The 22787-nt window shown below is 38.8% G+C and overlaps 1 protein-coding gene across 1 annotated transcript in view; it reads left to right on the forward strand.

Moving 5' to 3' along the window:
- The window catches only part of dock4b (dedicator of cytokinesis 4b), a 212757-nt gene that overhangs the window by 105655 nt on the left and 84315 nt on the right, over positions 1 to 22787 (forward strand). Inside the window, 13 exon segments of the mRNA XM_028448884.1 lie at positions 372 to 534; positions 6555 to 6661; positions 10333 to 10486; positions 12812 to 12909; positions 12995 to 13078; positions 14670 to 14770; positions 17368 to 17383; positions 17385 to 17399; positions 17401 to 17451; positions 18638 to 18808; positions 20483 to 20636; positions 20639 to 20674; positions 22000 to 22136. Coding sequence (XP_028304685.1) covers positions 372 to 534; positions 6555 to 6661; positions 10333 to 10486; positions 12812 to 12909; positions 12995 to 13078; positions 14670 to 14770; positions 17368 to 17383; positions 17385 to 17399; positions 17401 to 17451; positions 18638 to 18808; positions 20483 to 20636; positions 20639 to 20674; positions 22000 to 22136 — 1287 coding nt within the window.

Here is a 22787-nt window from a genome sequence, read left to right on the forward strand (position 1 = left end):
CAGGAAAAAGGCTCAGGCATCAGAAAACATTAATACCAGCATTTTCATTTATTAGGAAGCCTAACAAGGTAACCAAGAGGTGAAATACAAATTAGATGATGTACAACATTTTTAGTGCATTTTACAGCTGATTTTAAGACCGACCCATTATCATAGGAGATGCTAATAAAAAGCTAACACAAGAGGAAAGTTACGTTTCATGAGGTCATTTATTTCTCGGTATGTAATTGAAAAAAATGCCCATCACTGTAATCAGAATTAAACATGAATAATTGAGGACGCAATTGTAATTGAAAACTGTAATTGACCCCATCCCTGGCCATGTCTCTTGATTGGTTCTCTGCTCTGTATTCCTTGGTTCTGTCCTTTAGAACCACGTGACAGCCGGTTCTGGAGAGCCAGGTGGAGACGAGTACCACTCCCTGGTTCTGTACCACAACAACAGTCCTCGGTGGGCGGAGCAAATCAAGCTGCCCATCCCTGTCGACATGTTCCGAGGGTCACACGTGCGGCTTGAGTTCCGCCATTGCTCCAGTGAGTAGACGTAGATAACCTTCATGTGTACACAAGATACCGACGTGGTCACGTGTACACAGATATACACAAAGGTTGGAGATGCTGATTGGATCACAGTTGATTATATAGAGCAGGGGTCACCAACATGGGGCCCGCGAGCACCAGGTAGCCCACGTGGACCATGTGAGGGGCCCTCAGGGGCACTAGTCACCAATGAGCTCCATCTAAAAATCTGATTTATTTTTCTGGATTTAAACTCACAAAGAGAAATATTTATGACAGATGTAGTTATTACTGAGTAGAGTTCAATACTGCTGCACGTGATAAAGTTTTAGTATTAAATTAACCATTTTTTTAAATGTTTATTTTCACTGAAACATTGTAATAAGTGTTGCAGATTTGATGTATGGGATGTGGTATGTTATATATATTATGATATATATGGCAAGGTGTTAAGGAAACTAAATATCAATTTTTTGACTCTGGGAATATATGGAATTAATTAAAAGTCTGAATATATATATATATTTAGTTTTAATATATACCCTGTATATATAAGAGAAGTCTGCATGTATATATACAAATAGACACATATATATGGCAAGCTGTTTACAAAATTTAATATATATTTATTGACTTTTGGAATATATTCATATATATATACATATGAATGTCTGTATATATATATATATATATATATATATAAGTGTGTGTGTGTATTTTTAAAACCGCAAGGTAGATTTTCATAAAATATAATATAATTGTTACATTTTACAAATCTTACGATTAGTTAACGGTTGTTTGCTAGTAGCTAGTAAAATAGGAAGATTATATTTTTTTATGAAATTTATTGAAAATGAAATAATTGCATGAATTAGGAGAAATAAAGTGTTTAATGTTAAAAGTTAAACATTTCCTTTTTTTTTTTTTTTTTTTTCTCGGGGTGCGCCCTCCCACCGTCTGCCCGGGGGACGGGCTGCGGTTCGGCGAGGTGCCGCGCCGCCTTGGGCGGGGTGGGGCTGTTGGCTGGGGCCTGCTGTCCTCCGGGCTGTGCTGGCGTCGGGGGTGTCTCATGTCGGCGCGGGGGTGATTGGGGGTGGTCTCCGTGGGTGGGGGGGGGCTCTGCTGGCGACATTGATGTGGGGTTGCGGTGCCTGGCTGCGGGAGCATGGGTTCGCCTGCCTATCGGTCCGTGGCTGGCAGGGTGGCCCTGCTTGGGTGGTTGGTGGCGTCCTCTCTCGTCGGGGGGGCCGGGGCCGCCTACCTGTGGAGGGTGCTATGTCGTGGTTTTGTGCGTGCCTGTGCTGGCCCTGGTGTGGGAGCTGGCCTCTCTCCTGCGCGGTCGCCGCCTGCTTTGGCAGGGCGGGCCGCTCTGGGCCGGCTGGCGGCGGGGGTCGCCTCCTGGACTGCTGGGGGATGTGGCTGGTGCCTGGCTCCGCCTGGGGGGGGGGGGGTCCCGCCGTGCTCCGTATGGCTGCCGCGGCTCTCCGGTTGTGCTGCTCGGCGCGTCTCTGGGGCCAGCAGTGCCGTGTGCCCGTCTGCGCCGTCTGCCCTCTCCGGTGGCCCGCCGTGCGGACAGGCCGGGCTCCTACCAGACAGGCCTCCTACATGGACACTTCACATCACTCACTCCCAGCTGGTCTGGCTCACCCACTTGTTGCACCACACTCACATACCCAACCCTTGGGGGGCTGGATGGTGGGGCTGGGGGTGGAGGGGGCCGCCGCCTGCGCTACTAAGTAGTGGCGCGGGGGCGGCACTCCCACCTCTGGCTGCCCTACTAATCCCTCCAATTTTAATTACACCTCAACACACCACCCCCCGGAGGGTGGGACCACCACTTCCACCCTCCGGAGCTATTGCACCACATACACATATATACACATAGGCTGGATGGGGAGCACCGCTCCCCTCCATCCACCCTTTTTTAATAGCACTTCATACATTCACTAAACACATACATTCACTCAGGGGATAGGGAAGTGCCTCTTCATTGGGGAATGGAGAGGCACCATAACAGGGTGGTGGGTAAATTCACACATCTGGGCCTGTCGGGTGGGGACCCGGCCCGTCTGTTGATGGCTGGGCTACCGTGTGGGGATCGGGGGGTGCGGTCGGGCGTGGCGGGGCAGTGGGTCTCTGGGGTTGCTGGGGGCCCTTTGCGGGGTCTCTCCGGGCGGTGCCGGCCTGGTGGGGCGTGGGGGTGCCCCTTCCCTGCGGGTGGGGCTTGGCGCTTGTCTCGTTTCCTGGTTGCCTTGGGGGCATGCCTCGCGGCGTGTGGGGGGTGGGCGTGCTGGGGGGTGCCGGCGTCTGCGCCGGGGTTGCGGCGGGGTTGCTTGGCACTCCGGGGTGGTGCTCTTTGCTGGGGGGCGGCTCTAGCTGTTCCGGGGGTTGAGGTTGAGGTCCGGATGCTGGCGGGGGGCCTTGGGGTTGGGGGTTGGGGTCGGTGGGGGGGATGCGCTGGGTGCTCGGCTGCTTGGGGCTTCCTCGGATGTGTGTGTTGGGGGCGGTGGCTGCCTCTCGGCCTGGGATCTTGGGGGCATCTGGGGGGTTGCTTGGCCGCGGGGGGGTTGCCTGGGGCTCCCTGGCCTCCGCTCTTTCTGCTGGCCTGGCTGCATCTGCGGGCCCAGGGCAGTTCCTGGGCTTGCAGTAGCGTTTTTTTTTTTTGCACATATACTGGTATACGATGCACTGGCACGCCTTGGGATGTGGGATAAAACTCATTCTGGGCTTAACCTTAGACACGTTAATCCCAAATACCTGCTTTTGGTACAACCATTCACTCATTCCCCCTGTTCACAGCCACCACCATTATAGCTAAGCTTCACACTTGTCACCATACTGGCTGGATTACACAACATAATAAGCACAATATATTCTACAACCTCACATCTCACCCTCACTGCAAAACAGTCTATTCTTCCCCACCTTTTCTATTTCATGCCTTGAGTCTCTCCTCCCTGCTCCCTTTCCCCTCCCCTTCCCCCTCCCCCTCCACTTAGGTGTAACACTGCTCTCCCTTTTTATATCCTCCCTATAATAAAAGATTTCTTACCCTTCCTTAGGGAGGGCTGGTGATGGTCACAATTAAGCAATAAAATAAATCAATGTATTTTATTGCAATAACAAAATATGCATTGCTGTCTCATAATGATTGCACTTCCTGTGGTGTTGACCTTTGACAGCATGTGCAGACAAGTAAAAAAAAAAAAAAAACTTAAACATTTCCTACCTTATTATGTTAGCCTGTAATTAAAGTGAAACCGTTGACGTTTGGTATTTAAGTCGTGCTTTTCAAACTGGTAGCCTGTCCGACTATTCAGTACCAGTGATGTAGTTCACAGTTTCAGAAATGTTGGTGACCCCCTGATATAGAGGTTATCAAAAGCGACAGTGACACCGCAGTTCACTGCTACATTCTACTGTATTTTTACAACTTACATTGTTTTTAAGTAGTAGATGTTTTCTTCCGAACTGGTATGTATGCAAGCCTAAATCTTGCAGGTGATCATTATGAGATTCAAGAATCTTTTTTCATCTCTCAAATAACCAATTGGCAATATTATGCCAAGCTGGGCTGGTGGGCGTCTTGTTGCCTTATTACTGCTGGCAGTCCTGGTATTACCACCCATGGGTTCTCTATTAAGATCCTGATTTAGGCTTTTGGTGAGGAGAAGGTTGCAATAAAAGCACAATTAAATGTCAGAGCGAGTGACAACCAAAGAGTGAAGAGCACTCAATTCAATTACGATGGCTTTTTAAAAGGGTTTTGAATGTTATCTTTGTCTGCACCTTTCAGGCCACATTTGTGAAATGTCATTTGTAAGGATTGCAGGGATGTCTTAAAAACGACTAACGGCGGTAGAGGAAATGTAATTGTGAAAGGAGTTTAGTTAGTTTAGTTGCTTTTCTCTGGCCTTTTTTTTTTAATAATGATAATAGCAGACACGTGTTCTGTCAATAACAAGTTGTTCTTATACAGTTTGTGAATGAATACGGAGTAAGATTTTGACCACGGGATGTAACGATTCACTCAACTCCCGATGCGATTCACGATACTGGGTTCACGATACGATTCTCTCACGATTTATTTTACAAAATGGGACTGTCGACAAATGATGATTGAAAAATATTGTACTATTTTCTTGAATGAAATAAATAAAGGAATAATACAAATGAAGAAGAAGCCTATTAATTTAAATTCTAGTTCTATTGTAAACAATGCAAAACCACATTATAGTTCTTTTTCTTTTTAAAAGTGCAACTGAAAATGTATTTTGTGCCTTAACAATTGGACTTTAAAAAAAAAAAAACAGTCTGCACTGTATTTACGTTAGGTATTTGTTTGGACCAGCAGAGGGCACTGGTAACCCAGTGTTCGGTTGGCATGCAGTTATTCTAGCAGTGAAGAAGAGATGCTATGCGCTAGCAGACAGAGCTAACAGAAAAACGTGACTTTTACAGATATTCCCGTAATATTAGATATTCTTTAAAGGGGTAAGGAATCATTTACGAACATGTTTAAGAGTAGAAGGCGGCCAGAAAGAAAGTAGTAGCAGATTCCACCCTCCGCCTACACTTTTGGACGAGAAAGATAAATATATAGCATTGATGTGGACACTGATACCTATGAATCAATTTTTAACTGCCTTACGATTAATCGTTACATCCCTATTTTGACCAGTATCCTAAATACATAGTATTTCCCTGCATCATGTGAAAATAAGTTCTATGTTGTTTTGTTAACACTTTACTTGAAGTTTTATTAGTAAGTAAGTCATGTTTATTTATAAAGCACCTTTCACAGACAGAGGTCACAAAGTTCTATACATATCAACTCATTCACACTCACATTCACACACCAATTGGACAGAACTGCCATGCAAGGCGCTTGTCAACCACTGGGAGCAACTTGGGATTCAGTGTCTTGCCCAAGGACATTTCAACACATAGACCGGGATCGAACCACCAACCCCTTGACCATAGTTATTGCCCTTTGTCCGTTCTTTATTTTACTCTGTTTGAGGTATCTTCAAAGGGGACAGCTTTTCTCAGAAACCGTTTAAAATAGGATAACTAAATTTGGTGTGTGGCTTCAGGTTATCAATATCTTGATGGAGTTTGAAAATGACAAGTGCACAATTATTTTTTTCCGGTGTTATTGCCCTTTTTTCATTTTTTTTTTTTACTCTGTTCAAGGTATTTTCAAAGGGGACAGCTTTTCTTAGAAACCGTTTAAGATAGGATAACCAAATTCGGTGTGCGGCTTCAAGGTATCAATACCTTGCTGGAGTTCGAAAAAGAGAAGTGCACAAAAATGTTTTCCGGAGTTAATGCCCTTGTGCCATTTTTTTTACTCTGTGTGTGTTTAATATGTTCAAAATATCAGAATCAGAATCAACTTTATTGACGAAGTCATGTATTGAATACACACGAGGAATTTGTCTTGGTGAAATATTGTCTTAAATCAATCAAATTCCCTTGTATAGAATCAAATCGAAATCGAATTGTAGCAGATTTTGTAATATTGACAAATATTGTACCATTTTCAAAAGATTCAATATTGTATCATTTCATCATGAAACTGGTGACCTCCACCTTGGGCTGCACAATTATGGCCATAATGATAATCACGATTATTTTTGATCAATATTGTAATCACGATTATAATCACATTTATTTATCATGTTTAGAGAAAAAAAAATCTGTTTTTATTACACTACTTTTAAACAAACACAATACAGTTTACAATGCAAAATGAATTATGCTAAAAAAATATATATATATATATATAACAAATAAATACATTATTACGGAATGCAGAGCCCATATTTTAAATGTAAATATTGCCGACAATCAGATTAATTTAATCATGGCAAACAAAACCGTGATTCTGATAAATATTTGAATAATTGTGCAGCTCTACTTCCTTACACCCCTAGTTTTTTTTTTTTTTTTTCAAAATAACATTCTTTTGTCTGAGAGCAGTGTGTGCCGGGCTATTTTGGATTCTGAATCCATGTGCTGTTGTTTGACAGCTAAAGACAAGGGAGAGAAGAAACTGTTTGGCTACTCCTTTGTTCCGCTGATGCAGGAAGATGGCAGGACTCTGCCAGATGGCACCCATGAGCTCATTATCCATAAGGTAAGACCTACATGCACAGGACGCCTCATGGAAATGGACGGAATACATCTTAGGCGTTTGTTTTGGCACATGTGCAGTAGCTCAACACGGGGACTCCTCTTTGTGTTTAAATATCCAGAACGTTTAAACTGAGTGTTTTTCAGGGTTCAGACTGAAAGAAAACTTTTTATTTAAAAAAATCATTTTTTTAAAATGGTAGAAAATTACAGTTCGGATTCTCGTAACACCGTTTGTTTTGCCCAGGTGCTGCAACCCTGACTTTTAATGGGATCACACATTGTGAATTATAACATGACTCATTCCCTTTGAGCTCAAAAACACAGTCATCATCTGATCCGACTGGTGCCTCGGTCAATAATTACATCATTCTATTACGGGGCCGCTGAGTAATGTCCACTTTGGACTTACACCGAAACGCTAAATACAACTATGACTAGTGCTGTGTTTTTGTTTTTGTGTGTGTATTTGCAAGTTTCCATCAGTATTAGCTACTGTATATCATATCTGCCAGGGCTATACATTGTGGCAGACAGACAAAGGAAATGCACAAAATTACTCCAATACCACACAAAACAAACGGACAAAAAAACAACAGGAATGTACACAAAAACAACAAAAATGCGTCCAAAAACAAACAGAATGACATAAAATTTCCCATAAGAACATCAGAAAACACACAAAAATAACTACAAAAACAGACAAAGTGACAACAAATAACTACAAAACTTACTCCAAAAATTAAAAAAAACTTTTGTTATTTTCTGTTACTGCTCACATTAGTCATTTTTTCTAAATGCTGACATGAATGTTAATAATGCAAATGCACAAAATGACTCTAATACCACACAAAACAACAGACAAAGAAGGACATGAAAAATACCCAAAAACTGACTCCAAAAGCACACCAAATGACACAAAAATGCATGAGTGGAAAAAATACCCCAAAATGAGTCCAAAAACAAACAAAATGACATCAAATTACCCATAAGGACATCAGAAAACACACGAAAAAGACTCCAATACACAAAAGTACAAGACAAATACCCAAAATTGACTCGAAAAGTATTGAAAGTACACCAAATGACAGAAAGAAAAAAAAAGGACACAAGAAAACACATAAGTCCAAAAACACTAAATGAGAGAATATATACAAAATGACTCCAAAAATAAATTATTTTCTGTATTATTGTTCACATTAGTCATTTTTTCAAAATGCTGAATCCAATATCACACAATACTGTATAACAGAAAAATACACAAAAGAACAACAAAACACAAAAGGACAAGAAAAAATACCCCAAACTGACTCAAAAAGCTCACCAAATGACAGAGAAATACAAGAAGAGAGAAATGACCCCAAAAGGAGTTCAAAAATGCAAAATTACCCATAAGGATACAAGAAAACGCACTAAAATAACTACAAAAACACACAAAATGAAAAAATACACAAAACGACAGAAAAAAACACAAAATGAGAGAATGTGCCGTACACATATGACTCCAAAGATAAACAAACCCTTTGTTTTTTTCTGTATAATTGCTCACATTTATCAAATTTTGTAAATGCTGACATGAATGTTAATAATGTGGCCCTCAGATCAGACAATCACATTTGGGGCCCCCACTGTGGCAGAGATTGTCCATTTCTGATTTAGGGCATTTGCAGCCTTCAGCCGCAGTGAAAGAAAGCTTTTTTTTTTTTTTTTTAATGTAGTCATTTTATACCAACTTTTTTTTGTCATAAATGTGTTTTTTAAAGATTAGTTTGGCTGTCACTTTGCAAAACGTGGTGTTGTGTCCTCCTTATCCGTGTGTACAGCCAGGTTTGGAGTTTCTCAGCCATGGTTTCCACTGCTGAAGAAGCAAAGGCCTGTTCTGGGGCCAGATGGATGCGTCTGAAAAGCTCAATGAAGTCTGCTTGGCCTCATTTCTCCTCAGATCTAAAATAGGCACAGAGGAATGGGTCCAAACCATGTGGTAGCTGTTGGAGCCCTGCAGTCCTCAGCTGTGCATTAATGCTGCTCATGAAAACCCAAACACAATCAAATACACTCGTGCTAATAGAACAGGCTTAGCATGTGTGCTACACAGGCGTTCTTCAACTTTTTGTTGGCTGGAGGAATCGTTGTTGGTTTGCATTTCTTAATTAAAAGATAATTAGCAGGAGCTGCACAGGATTAAAGCCCTGATCAAAATAACCAATGCAAGCAGTGGAAACTGGAAGATTAAATGAGGAAATCGATGACTTTTGTTTCCCCAGTTAGAATGGAAGTGGTTTATATTGTGTATTAGGCCGTTATCCTCTTATTATTTAAAATACCTTTATTTATTTATTTTATTATTAAGGTTTGCACGCCCAATTTATAGCCTACGTCAGGGCTGTCAAACTCATTTTAGTTCAGGGACCAAATGCAAAGCAGTTTATCTTCAGTGGGCTGCAGATTTTAGTCTGGGAATTGTGTCATTTAATCTAAATTGTGCTCTAGTTTGTACTTCCATGTATAAATAAATTATAAAATAGTATGCCAGATATATGAACGATAGTCCCTGCAGGATCTTCACTTTCAATTTATTGGATTTTGTGACCAATTTTTTTAATGAAATTTGGGGAAATTTTATTGAATAATTTGAGAGAAATTGCAGAATTTTGGAAAAAATTAGCGTTCTTTTAATAATTTCAGATTGAAAATTACTTGAAATGTGAGCCCTGCTAATATTGGGGAGTTTCAATTAATGTGTGTATTAATTTGGGGATTTCTACAACTGATTTAGTTGGTAATTGACACAACGATTCATGGCTTTGCTTGTAGCTGAATTGGATGCTCTAAAGCAGGGGTTCTTAACGGGTCTCACCCTGGGACCCACGTTTTGCCACTGTCAATAATAGCAACCTACTTTTTTTGGGATTCAACCCAGCAAATTTGGTTTTTCAAAAATAGCTGTTGAAAACACACATATATATTCTTTTTTAAAACATAAATCTCAATATTTTCCTGTCCAACATGCATTGCACAACATGCCTGTCAAAATAAATGACAAGTTCAACATGAGAGACATGAAGTATTTATTTATTTTTGACTAGCTGTCCGCTACACACTCAGTACAGGTCCGCGACCCGTTTTTGGGTCCCGACCCACCAGTTGAGAATTACTGCTCTAAAGGGGACGGATTTGGCCCCCTGGCTTTGAATTTGACACGTGTGGCCTACGTGCTACCAGTGGTCCCCAGACCCTACATTGCAGGTGCAGCATGTTGAGGTACAGCAGTGATTCTTAAACTTTTTCAGTTGTGCCCCTCCCCCTCTTTGAAGAATCAAATAATTTATAGTATAAGGGGGAAAAAAATCTTCAAAACTCATTCAAAAAATAACAAATTAAAATGTGGCGTTACATGTTTTAGAATAGTAATAATAAAGTATCAAATAATGCAACAAAAATAACCCCAAAAACCCAAAACAACATAAAAAACAAACAAAAATTGCTCCAAAAAATGTATCAAATGACAGAAAGATACATAACGTTAACCAAAAAACACAAAATGATGCAGTATCAAATAATATCCTATTCATGTTCCCAGGTTTTAAATCATCCTGGATAAATGTTGAGCCTTGAAACTGTAATTTCATATGTTGATGTGCTCGTATCTAACCTCTCCTTTCCTCTCCCTCTCAGTGTGAGGAGAACTCCAACTTGGCCGACTGCTCGCGTTACCTGAAGCTCCCGTTCTCCAAGGCAAACCTTCCATCCAACAACCAGACGCTGAAAGGCACAAAGGAGTCGTTTTGGATCACCAGCTTCCTCTGCTCCACCAAGCTGACACAAAACGGTAAAACTTGTGTTTTATTTGCTTCTCTACACACAGCTTCACTATCTGGTCTGAAGGAAACAGAATGGAGAAGAAAGATTTGGACGTGACACATTAAAAATGGTTTATAAATGGAAACTGCCATGTGCTTTGCGAGTCGTGTGGTGCACGTTGTGTAAGTGAGAATCCAACAAACTTGTGAACATGCAGAGGGTGAAAGGAAAAGCTTCCGATCCCAGTTCACACGTGAGCTGCTAAATCTTTGTGTTCAGAAGTCTATGTGCTGAGACTTTACACCTGTGATTCTTTCTGATAACGCTAACTATGAATAGGTGTTAATTTTCCTGATGGGAACATCATGGCCCTCATTTATAACCGTTCGTATGTTCAGTTCTGAATTATAGGTAATATTGGCTGAAGGCATAATAATCATAATAATTTAGTCATTTTTAAGGCTTTTGATTGTTCCCTTTTTTTTTTTTTTTTTTTGTTTAAAATTTTGATTGGGAACGGATAGTACAAATAGTTAAACAATAACAAAGTAAATAAGCAAACACAAAGTTAACAACATTGTTCCAGTTCTTCAATGGTTGAAGGATACGTTGGTGCATCCACATCTTAAAACTAGTTACAGTGTTGATATAAACCTTTTCCATGGTCTCCAAAACTTTTCAATTTTTTCATGTTCCAATCTTGCAGCATAAGTCAGTTTTTCCATTGTGTATACACTGCTGGTCAAAAGTTTTAGAACACCCTAATTTTCCAGTTATTTATTGCAATTCAAGTCGTGCAAGTCCAATGAATATCTTGAAATGTACAAAGGTAAGTACTGATCAGCCAGAGGTTAAAAAAAGAGATTTGTTCACCCAAAACTGAAAAATATTGTACATTTCAGAATTATAGGTGTTCCAACTTTTCTTGGTTACCCACAACCCCCTAAGTCTGCATAAAAGCAGTGTTGGAACACACTGTGGTACCGGACCCTCATGAGCATCAGGTGAACAGTACTATTCATGGATTCCATCATTTCTTTTTCACTCAAATTACTTATTTGTTCTATTTCAGAGTGCAATGTCACAATAAACTGAATCATTTTGACTAAAAAACTGGAAAAAGTGTGGTGTTCTAAAACTTTTGACCGGTAGTGTATATCTTGATCAACACAGATCCAGTCATCAATAGTGGGAATGTTGTCACAAAGCCATTTTCTCGTATCTATTTCTCTGCAGCCGCCACTAGAACATTACACAGATATTTATTCACATTTCCTATCATCTGAACTGATCTCTTCCCGAAATATAAAGTCAAAAAGTACTGTTCCTGAGCTGGATCCAGAAGGGAGTCATTTTTGGACAAGCCCAGAAAATGTGATGGTGCCCAGCCCTTTCTGAGTCACACTTCCTCTAACAGGAGGTGCCTCTCGCTGAAGAGACCCCTTGTGAGGGTACCTTAAAAAACGTACACTGTTCTTCCACGCAAATTCCATTGTTCACTTCTTTTAATGTGATATTTATTGCTTGAAGCGTGTGCACAAAGGCCAATGTAAACGTCATATCTGTGTGTCTCTCTGGGATCTCTGTTGTGAAGTTGTTCGCAGCGCACACAGGGGGGCAGACGTCACCTGCTCAGTAGCTGATCCTCTTGGACAGAGCGTTTAAATTAGCTCCCAAGTCCAATTTTCACACGTTCAGAAAGCACATTTTTGTTTTGCGCTAAATCAGATGTGAGGATGCCGATTTTCATTTCTGAAAAGTTTCTTTTCTTGTTTGATCTCAGTGGGCGGGGCCTCTGAAACTGGAGGGCGTAACAAGTTAATGACTATCGAACTCAGCCACTGGATTTATTAACACCCGATCATTTTTACGCTGGGATTGGTCTGATACGAATGTTTCATGAATCACACGTTGTTCCTGTTGTACGACACAATGTGCACTCAGATTTCTACACGTTTTCACCCAAATGTTGATAAATGAGGGCCCTTGTACGTACAGTAATATGAATCCACATGCAAAGTTGCAAAAACAGTGGCACTTCAGGTAGAATAAAGTTGAAAGAGACAGCCGACAGACTTTTCCTGTGGACGCTCATGTTTTATTCATGCTTCCGTCTTTGCTCCAGGATAGTGATTACTTACCTCCTTTATCCCACTGCACTTGAAGTTGTCATCATTTGTTTGGATTCAGTGAAGTTTTTCCAGCTGTAATTGAAGGATGTGATGATGCATATACTATTTCTCATAATCTGGCTTTGATTCATAAAAGGAGAGAAAAAAAAGAGGAAGGTGTGCAATTGTTGTCACTTATTGCTGCTTATTTACTCTTCCTGTTGTTTGTGTCTCTCCCACAGGTGATATGTTGGACCTGTTGAAGTGGCGAGCTCACCCTGAAAGAATCAACGACAGCCTCTCCAAGCTGAAGCAGATCGATGGCTCGGAGATTGTCAAAGTAGGACCGCGGAGGCATTTCCTGAAATCGAAAGCAATCAAACTGCAATCCTACAATGCTGACCTCTTTCCTGTTTTGGATTTAGTTCCTGCAGGACACGCTGGACACTCTCTTTGGCATACTCGACGAAAGCTCACAGAGATACGGTCTCAAGGTGTTTGATTCACTGGTAAGTACATGTTTTAAATGTTTGAATGTGTTTGTCAGGGGGCAGCTGTAAGGTGTTCAACATTGAGACAGAAAACAAACAGCTGGAGACTGATCCAAAGGTGTAACGCCTCACAGCACTGAGCCAATTTCAGCCCCCGTCATGCTGCACTGAACTGATGGAGCACATTCAGAAATCCATCTCGCGTACTTTTTCTCCTCGTCATCACACGGACACATCTCTCTCTCATTGTCCTTCCACCATAGACACGATCACACTCTCTGAACTCCTCCCTGCTAGGTTATCAATGATGAAACGGCCGAATGAGCAAAGTCACTCAAAATGGATTTTTGTTACTTTTTTTGGATTAAAAGTTGGAAGAGAGGATCAAAGTTCTTTGGGCACAGACAAACTCAGTTACCCGTGTAACAACAGGGAAATGCAAGAATTTTCTCATTTTGTGTACTATAGATTCTATACCTGTAATTGTACAGAGAACAAGAAAACGTTGATATATTAAGTTAAGGTTTTGTTTATTCAGACAGTGTTTTGACTGTCAACTGCCAGTCTTCGTCAGAGGAGCTCTGCTGATTACCTTTGATGTTTCCTTTGAAGTTTCACTTGTCTTCCATGTAATTTATTAATAAACAAAACCTGAACATACTATTCAAAAGGAAAACACAATTAATCTTGCTGGAACTAATGAAAAGAAATATCCTGTTTGCCAAATATTCACAGTTGTCTAGATCAGTGATCCTGACCATGGTGCCATGATCATTCACACTTTAAAGGCTTGGAAGACATTTCTATCCACATCAATAATGAAACAGTAGGTCCAAATGTAAGAACAAAAAATTGCAATGATATGCGCAATGCAGATGTGATCTCAATGAAAGTCGTGGATGAATTGAGTGACCAACCCGACGTATCCAAGTCAAATTTCATAAAATTCAGTCGATTACGTAACCGAGAAATTATTTTTTGAAATTTTGCCATTGCTAAGAAAGAGTCATTTTTTGATTTTTGAAACTGATCCAGAATCAGTATACTGTATTGCTTTTCACTCCAAAATGTACACCTGACATGTTCCATTGAAATTCACATCTTGTCTTTTTGATTTTAAGACCCTGAGTAAAATATAACGCCACAAAAACATTTCTCAGTCCATTTAAAGGATCGCAGAAAAATACAAAAACAAAACAAAATACCCAATGTGCGTTAAAAGCTTGGTTTACAGCATAACAGCCAAAATATTGCACTTTATTTTTCTTTTTAAACCAAGTATTTGCAATATCTGTAAAATGATCAACCTTGCAGTCCTAATCAGATAACTTGCTGAAATAAAAATAACATCAATGAAATACTGAAACAAGCACACAAAGGACATATAAGTGTCCTAATCTCTGGAATAATATTTTACCTTATGGTTCTTTAGGAAAATGAGGAAAAATGCTTTATTTGTGTGCATAAAATTATGCTCAGATGCCTTAGTTTTAAACATAGAATTAACAAAATGCTGGCCCAAGCATAAGTTAATCAACAATTTGATATTTTCCAGTTATGTTATACATGAAACAGGAATATAACACACTTTTTTTCAAATATTGTCCAGGTCTACATCATCAATCTCCTCCAGGACAGCAAATTCCAGCATTTCAAGCCTGTCATGGACACCTACATTGAGAGCCACTTTGCGGGGGCTCTGTCTTACAGGTACGCTGTTTCTCCATTTATTTATTTATTTATTTGTTTTGTACAATGAAGCAGCTCGAGGCTGCAGCTGTGGTATAAAATCTCACTTCCTCAGCTTCAACAGCGCATTGTATTTTAATAACAGCTTACTGGAGAAAGGCAGGATGAAGGGTTTGACTGGGATGCAGCTGTGTGTGTTTGTGATACATCTACCAGTGACTGAAAAGCTCATGGTGCCTCCTGGTGGTTGAACAGTGAAGTACATACTGTTAGGGTCCGCCTTTTTATTTTACTATTCCCTCTTGAACATGAATGTACTTTAACACAGGAGGTGTTTTTCTCACTGTTGCTTAGCAAGGTGTTGGTTTTACATACTTGCACATGTCAGTTTACATGTCAAAGTAATTTTAGTTTGTCTGTAAATTCAGCAGATCTGCAGGAAATTACCATCTCCCTTTTTTGGGTAGAAAAAACATGTTTTTTTCTTCTTGTCCTTGTTAGTGTAATAGTGAGGATAATAGTGAAGATGCAGGAGCCATCTTCACTATTATCAGTTTTTTTTCATCCATGTTTCAACTACTTCAGCGTTTGATTAAGATATCTAAATGTGTCCAAAATTCAGCCCAGTAGTGGGTGCTTGTACTTTTGTGATTTGTAACTTTTATCAAATTGTTTTTGTTCAAAAAAAATGTCCCCATTTGTTTTGATTGGGAATTTCAGCATTTTAAGATTTAACGGCTTCAACTTTGATCTTCAGCCATTCTTCAATGGATGCTAAGCTAATGCTATTGCTGGGTTAATGCTAGCCTAAAACCTTGTTGCACCCTCACCGTCCCTTGTGTCGGTGCACACACAGGATGACTGCAATAATCTTTTGAAATTCTTTGTAAACAAAGTACAAGACATCAGGGCCAGTATCACTCCTCCTGTGGTCAGCTTGTGCACTACAGTAGCCCCTGTGTGCTCATGATCTTCCTTCACTCCTGTCAGCCTACAGGATGTTCAGGATTTAGTAGGAAAAATGAAACCCTCACCGAGCCCTGTGGACATTGTTCCCACCCCACTCCTCTTAAACGTTTTTGATGTTGTCGGCCCTTGGGTGGTAAAACTGATCAATCTCACACTTCTGGCTCGGTTCCCAAATTTTTTAAACATACTGTAATAAATCCCATTCTTAAAAAGCCTAATCTGGATCCCGGGGAGTCTATAAACTAGCGGCCCATATCTAAGCTTCCGTTCATTTCAAAAAATCATGGAAAAAGTGGTAGCTAGCTAAGCAGCTGACCTCATTCATGGAACAACATGATTTTTATGATAAATATCAATCTGGCTTTAGGCCAATCCACTCCACTGAAACTGCTCTTCTGAAAGTCTCTCGTGACGTGATGATGGCCGCTGACTCAGGTCGTTACACAGTTTTGGTTTTACTTGATCTGACAGCTGCCTTTGACACTGTAGATCACAGTATACTAGTTGATCGACTCAAATCTGAGATGGGGTTTTCTGGTGCTGTTCTCCAGGGGTTTACCTATTATATAAATGGAAGAACTTTTAATGTTGCTTTTAACGATGTAATGTCTAATGTGTTTGACCTGTCATGTGGAGTAGTTCTAGGGCTTGTTTTGCTTTTATTGAACCTGATGCCTCTTGGTCGTTTGATCCGTGGTTTAAAAATGATTAAAAATCATTTCTATATAGATGATATTCAGCTGTACTGCTCTTTCAATGATTCTGAGTTTCACTTCTTATCTGAATTCCTGGAATGTGTATCTGCTATCAAAAACTGGTTGACATCAAATTATCTGCAGATAAATTCTGGCAAAACAGAAACTCTGATCATCGCTTCGGAAAAAAAGATCCCTTTGATAAAGAACTCCCTTGGTGCTCTGGGCGTATCTGTGAAAAACAGTCTCAGAAACCTTGGGGTTGTTTTTGATAAATCAATGTCTTTGGAGGGTCACTGTCATCAACTGACTAAAAACTGTTTTTATCATCTGAGAAATATCTCCAAAGTGAGGAATTTGCTGTTCAAATCAGATCTCGAAATGATCATACGCACGTTCAACTCGTCAGTCATTGATTACAATGACGCTGGCCAGCATCTGCATCCTCACTTTTATTTTCTTCAGGAAATACAAATATTCTAGTTTATAAATGTTGTCAAAGTTAACAGTACGTATAGTGCAATCTTTTTTGTGACCGCTATGCACGTTTTATTCTTGCAATAAATAAAATATAACTTTATTATATCATTTAGTTGTAACCACCAGCTCCCCTAAGAAAGTGTCAGCTAAATGTTATTATTGATAAAGGGGAAAATATCAAAAGAGAGGTCAGAGTTATATCCTAGTGGGGGGGGTCAAGGGAGGGGGAGTTAGGGGGAGACATCAAAAACATTTTTCCTTTCTAAAAGAATCCTTAACAGTTTTAAATGCCTTATCATTTATTTAGTTTGCAGCTGTTATTCTGCTATGTTAAAGTAATAAATCCTGAAAAACTGTGTGAACAGAGTAGCATCTCATAACGCAACATTGCCTCATCTAGTGAGCGCATAAAGAGGAGTGGGTTAGTGGTGATGCTTTATTTTGTGTGTGTGTGTGTGTGTGTGTGTTCTCTAGGGACATGATCAAAGTGGTTGAAGTGGTACGTTGGACCGTATCGTTGATGCAGAGCATCAGGATCACATCCAGCAAGTGCTCAAGGTGAGGCATCTACACAGATGTTTTTCTGCACCCGTTTATTTTTTCACCACAACACAATTATCTTATTACCCCCGTATATGCACACAAACATACACCCATCCTCCCGAAAAAACATGTGCCGCCCCTTCTGCCTCCCCCCCCCCTCCCTCCATCAGCAGTGACTACATCATGTCTTCTTTCCCTCCTCTGTCTATTGCGCTGCATGTCATTTTAATCAAGGGTTGCACTGCCTCTGGCGTTGGAAATCTACATCCCATTATTCTAATGACTGATGCAGATGCACACTATTTCAGTGTGGCACACTAATGTATCATTCACAGAATATATTCTGCACCAGAATAAAATGTGAATACTGCATGATGTAAAATAACAAACTTTGGCCCAATGTTTATTTGGGGAAAGTTTTGCAACACTTGTTTATGTGGGAAAGAAATGCTGAGATTTGTTGTGAAATATTATTTTGACACAAGAAACTCCTCATTTACAGTTTGATGGATTACTTTCAGTAAATTAAAAGAAGGCTTTTGTGTTAAAAAATTAAAAAATAATGTGTTAAATAATAAAAATAATCCTATAGAGAGGTGTTTTTCAACCTTGCGGTCTCCTAAAATGTCTAGTAATTGATAAAACACGTTACTGATTATTTGTTTTAAATAGTTCTTTTCAAAATCAAAACACAATGCACAATCTTAAAATACTGTATTTTATGTTCACGTTCTCAAATATAAATCTAAAATATACAATATAATATAATAAATGAAAGAATATAATATAACGTAATATACATTTGGTTTTTTAAATCACTGATATTGGCTAATGTGTGTTTGTAACACATTGTAATAATAATAATATTAAAAAATTAGTACGTTTTATTTAAACGCATTTTTTTAAAAACTCAAAGACACTTTAAGGGTTAAAATAACACCAAATACAGTGATGAAAACGAAGAAATATAAATCAGAAAAAGGAAGAACATCTAAAAAAAAGAAGAAAAAAAAAATGAAATTAAACAAGTATAACAAACATGATCAAAAACGAATTCTAGAACAAAGAAAAAGTCTTTGGGATCGCCAGAATTTTGTGATTTTAAAATGGGGTCACAATCCAAAAAAAGGTTTGGAAAAATTCCAATTGTATTCCTTTTAATCACCCAACAAATGACAACGCTGTTGTTTTTTTCACCCAGGCCAGTGAATACATCTTTAAGTACATCATTCAGTCTCGCCGCCTCTTCTCTCTGGCCACGGGGGGCCAGAACGAGGACGAGTTCAGGGTCTGCATCCACGAGCTCTTCATGTCCATCAGATTCTTCCTCTCACAGGAAAATAAAGGCATCAGCCCCGTAGCACAAACACAGGTGAGTGCACGTGGAGGAACGCTCATCCTAAAGCCTGTAACTGCCTTATATTACAAGTGTGTGTGTGTGTGTGACCTCACGGAGGGGCTCGTGTTAATGCGGCTGTGGTCTTGGGAGAAATTGGGTGTAATTGCATTTCATGCAGCCGGAGGGTTTGCGTGTGTGGCAGATTTTCCCTTATTCAGGTGGGAGGCTCGCACAGCGGGGCTGCTGCGTTTCATCGCTTTCAGAGCAAACAAGCTAAATACCAAAGCTAATCCTGTCACGCTGTTAAAGCAGATGTGTGTGTGTGTGTTGTTGTGTGTGCACACCTGTTGGAACATGTCAACATCTTTCACCTGGTTTTACTTTTTTTTTTCATCACTTTGGAAATGAATGAACATGTTGTTATCCCTGATCATGTGTTTGACTCCAACATTAGGAGTTATTTTTCATATTTGGTGTTGAACTTCATCCTTCTGCTGAATTATTCTGACCTGCGTTCATCTCTTTTTTCAACACAACGATGGCTGTGGGAGGATATTGTTCATGCTAATGCTATTCTAAGTTTATCGGTGTCAAATCAGGTAAAGGTGAGGGTGAACACAAGATAGAAAAACATAACGGAAAAAAAAACCAAGCGATAAACAGACGAGGAGAGTTTGAGTTGTTTTCCTTTGCAGATCAAAGAAAATAAAAAGTAAAAAAAGGATACAAGTGATTACCAATCAATCCAACCAGACCATCAAATTAAAGCTGCTTACTAGGGTTGTGACGAGATCTAGTGCCATGAGATTTTGTGAGTTTAAACTTGACAAGATTTCTCGTTGCGTTAAAAATCTCTCGCAACTTTTTTTTTTTTTTTTTTTTTTTTTTGAGAGCTTTCCAAACTTCTATTTGTAGCCTGTGGGGGCAGTAATGCCTACCAGAACCTAAAGCAGGAGAAGGAAAAGAAGAAGAAGAAGAAGAAGAGGAGGAGGAGGAGGAGGAGGAGGAGGAGGAGGAGGAGGAGGAGGACATTTTAGTTCTAGTTTCACTTTGTGGAAGAAGAAGTTTATTTACAGTTGAAAGAACATGGCTGTGTAGCTGTTGCAACATGTCATTAATGACACACTTATTCAGGCTCTGTTTGCACTATTTGGACTCTGTATTAACAAAGTAGAACTTTGATTTGGTTTTGCACATAATATTGTTTGCACTTAAAAGAATAAATATATAATTTTGTTTATTTATTTATTTTTAACTTTTATAAATTTTAGTATTAGTTTCAATTTAAGGAAGAATAAGTTTAATAAAAGCTCATGCTTACATCATGCCATGTGAAGTTTGTAATAAAACATTTCAAAATGCATGTGCAAGTTAAATAAAAGTCTGTTGATCCAGTCACACATTTTGTCATTGTAGTTTTCCTTAAAAATCTCGTCTCGTCTCGACGTCCTTTACTGCTAAACAGTAAAACATAAGATTGTGTATGATTGGTCTGGGGAACACAGGTTTAGTTTTAGGTGCGTAATAAACGCCTCGCCCAGCATCCAGCTCTGTCCAGGTTGGACTATTTATATAAATATATATTCTCTTCACGTTTTGATTCATGTTTAAATGCATTCACTAAAATAATTTTTATTTCCAACCTGCTCAGTGGAGCTTTTTGGATTCTGTCTCACCAGTGAATGAATGCTTTCCCTCTCCCTTCAGGCCGTTTTTCTACGAACATTTCCAGCCATTTACAGCGAGCTCTTGAAGATTTTCACGGTTCGGGAAGTGGCCGGATACATCCGTGAAACTCTGAGCAGCCTGCCCACCACCGGCCAGGCCGACTGCCCCCTGGAGACTGTCAAACTGCAGTGCATCGCAAAACAGTGGAAAACCAGCTTTACATTAACCCAGGTAAACACACACACACACACACACACACACACACACTGGTTTTGGGTCTTAACCCCCTTTTGATATCACACATTTCTGGCGACTTAAGAGACTTTTAAAAAAAAAAAAAAAAAATCTTTTTTGATCACGTTTGTGATATAGTGTTATGAAATATTTTTATACTGTATTTTTTTTTTTTTTTACTAGATTTTTTTTGAGGAAGTGAAAGTATATACAGTTGTTTGAGAAAGAATAATTACAAAACTTACAAAAACATTAGTTTTTTATTATTATTTCATTAACTAAACTTAAGTAGAATTATATTTGAAGAAGTGAAAGTATAGAATACAGTCATTTGACATTGTATGATGGTGTTTTAATTTGAAACAGAATAAGAATTTAAAAAATGACAAAAATTTAATTTATTTTTTATCATTATTTAATGACTATTTCATTTTTATAATGTATTTTATTTAAATAGATTATATTTGAGTGAAAGTATAGAATACAATGATTTGAGATTGTGTGATGGTGTTTTTAATTTAAAAAAATAATAATAATTAAAAAAATACAATTTTTTTTATCATTTTTTAATAAACTATTCAATTATTTTAATGTTTATACTGTATTTTTTCACACTAGATTTATATTTGAGGAAGTGAAAGTATAGAATACAGTTGTTTGAGATTGTGTGTGGTGTTTTAATTTGAAAAAGAATAATAATCTTAAAAAATTACAAAAATCTATTTTAAAATTGTATTATTATTTAATGACTATTTAATTATTATACTGTATTTTCTTTAACTGGATTTTTATTTGAGGAAGTGAAAATATAGAATACTGTTTGTTTGAGATTGCTTGTGGTGTTTTAATTTGAAAAAGAATAATAATCGAAACAGAACATTTTCTAATTATTTTTCCAGATATTTCAGGCGACCCCAAGGTTGAAAACACTGGCCTAGACACTAACTGCCTATACGTTACAAATATATGCAGCAATTGCACACAAATAATACAATTTTAAATGAGAAACTTAGCAAATTGTAGCCTTTAGCAAGTTTACGAGAATCCTAATAAATTGTTCCCATTAATATCTCAAATTACCGTAACAATGTTTTATTACCCGCGCGCACCCACAGGCTACACGTAGCAAGAACAACATTACTTATGCTAATCATATATACTAGAATTACATTAGACGCAGTTACATTTTTTTTGAAAGAGAAACAGTGGGAGCGTGGAAGCAAACACCATTCTTTCTTCATGTACAGGTTATTTACGTACGCCGTAGTCTTTTTTTTTTTTTTTTTTTTTACTGCTTCAAGGATTTGAATTGTGTGTTGCAGAATCCCGGTGCATCCTGTTGCCGGTTGTTCTCCGAATCCTCCAGGTCCACATGCAGGAGCAGAGAGACCTGGTCATGTGTGCCCGAATCCTCACCAGCATGCTAACGCTAATCAGGAAGGAGGAAAACAACTCTACTGTGAGTTTGACATTAAGATGCAAATTGTTATTTGATTAGATATATTATACTGTATATGATATATCTGTATTGTTAGGTAATCTGCATCGCTGAGGTCAGACATGAACAACTGGTGGCCTGCAGGCCACATGAAACACAGACACAAAATGAGTCCAACATGCACAAAAAGAGTTCAAAAACACACTAAATGAGTGAAAAAATGCACAAATGAGTTAAAAAAAAAAAACTCAATCAGTGCAAAAACACACTAAATGAGTTGAAAAACGCACAAATTGAGTTAAAAAATACAGTAAATCAGTGCAAAAACACACTAAATGAGTTCAAAAACAAACTAAATGAGTCCAAAAATGCACAAAATTAGTCTAAAAATGCTCTAAATGAGTTTAAAAACACAGTAAATGAGCCCAAAAATGCATAAAATGAGTTCAAAAACACAAATCGTGGCAAAAAACACACAAAATGAGTCAAAAAATGCACAAAATGTCAAGAAAATACAGGCTTACTTTTGCACATTTAGGGTTTTTGCTACTTGCATTAATTTTAGAGGTTTACACATACAGCACACCATATACTGTACACACGTTATTTATAATAAATTCCTATTTCATTACTTCTCATATGTAGCAGAGCGTATACTATACATATTCCCAA

This window comes from Gouania willdenowi, chromosome 6, assembly GCF_900634775.1.
Source record: "Gouania willdenowi chromosome 6, fGouWil2.1, whole genome shotgun sequence".
NCBI lineage: Eukaryota > Metazoa > Chordata > Actinopteri > Blenniiformes > Gobiesocidae > Gouania > Gouania willdenowi.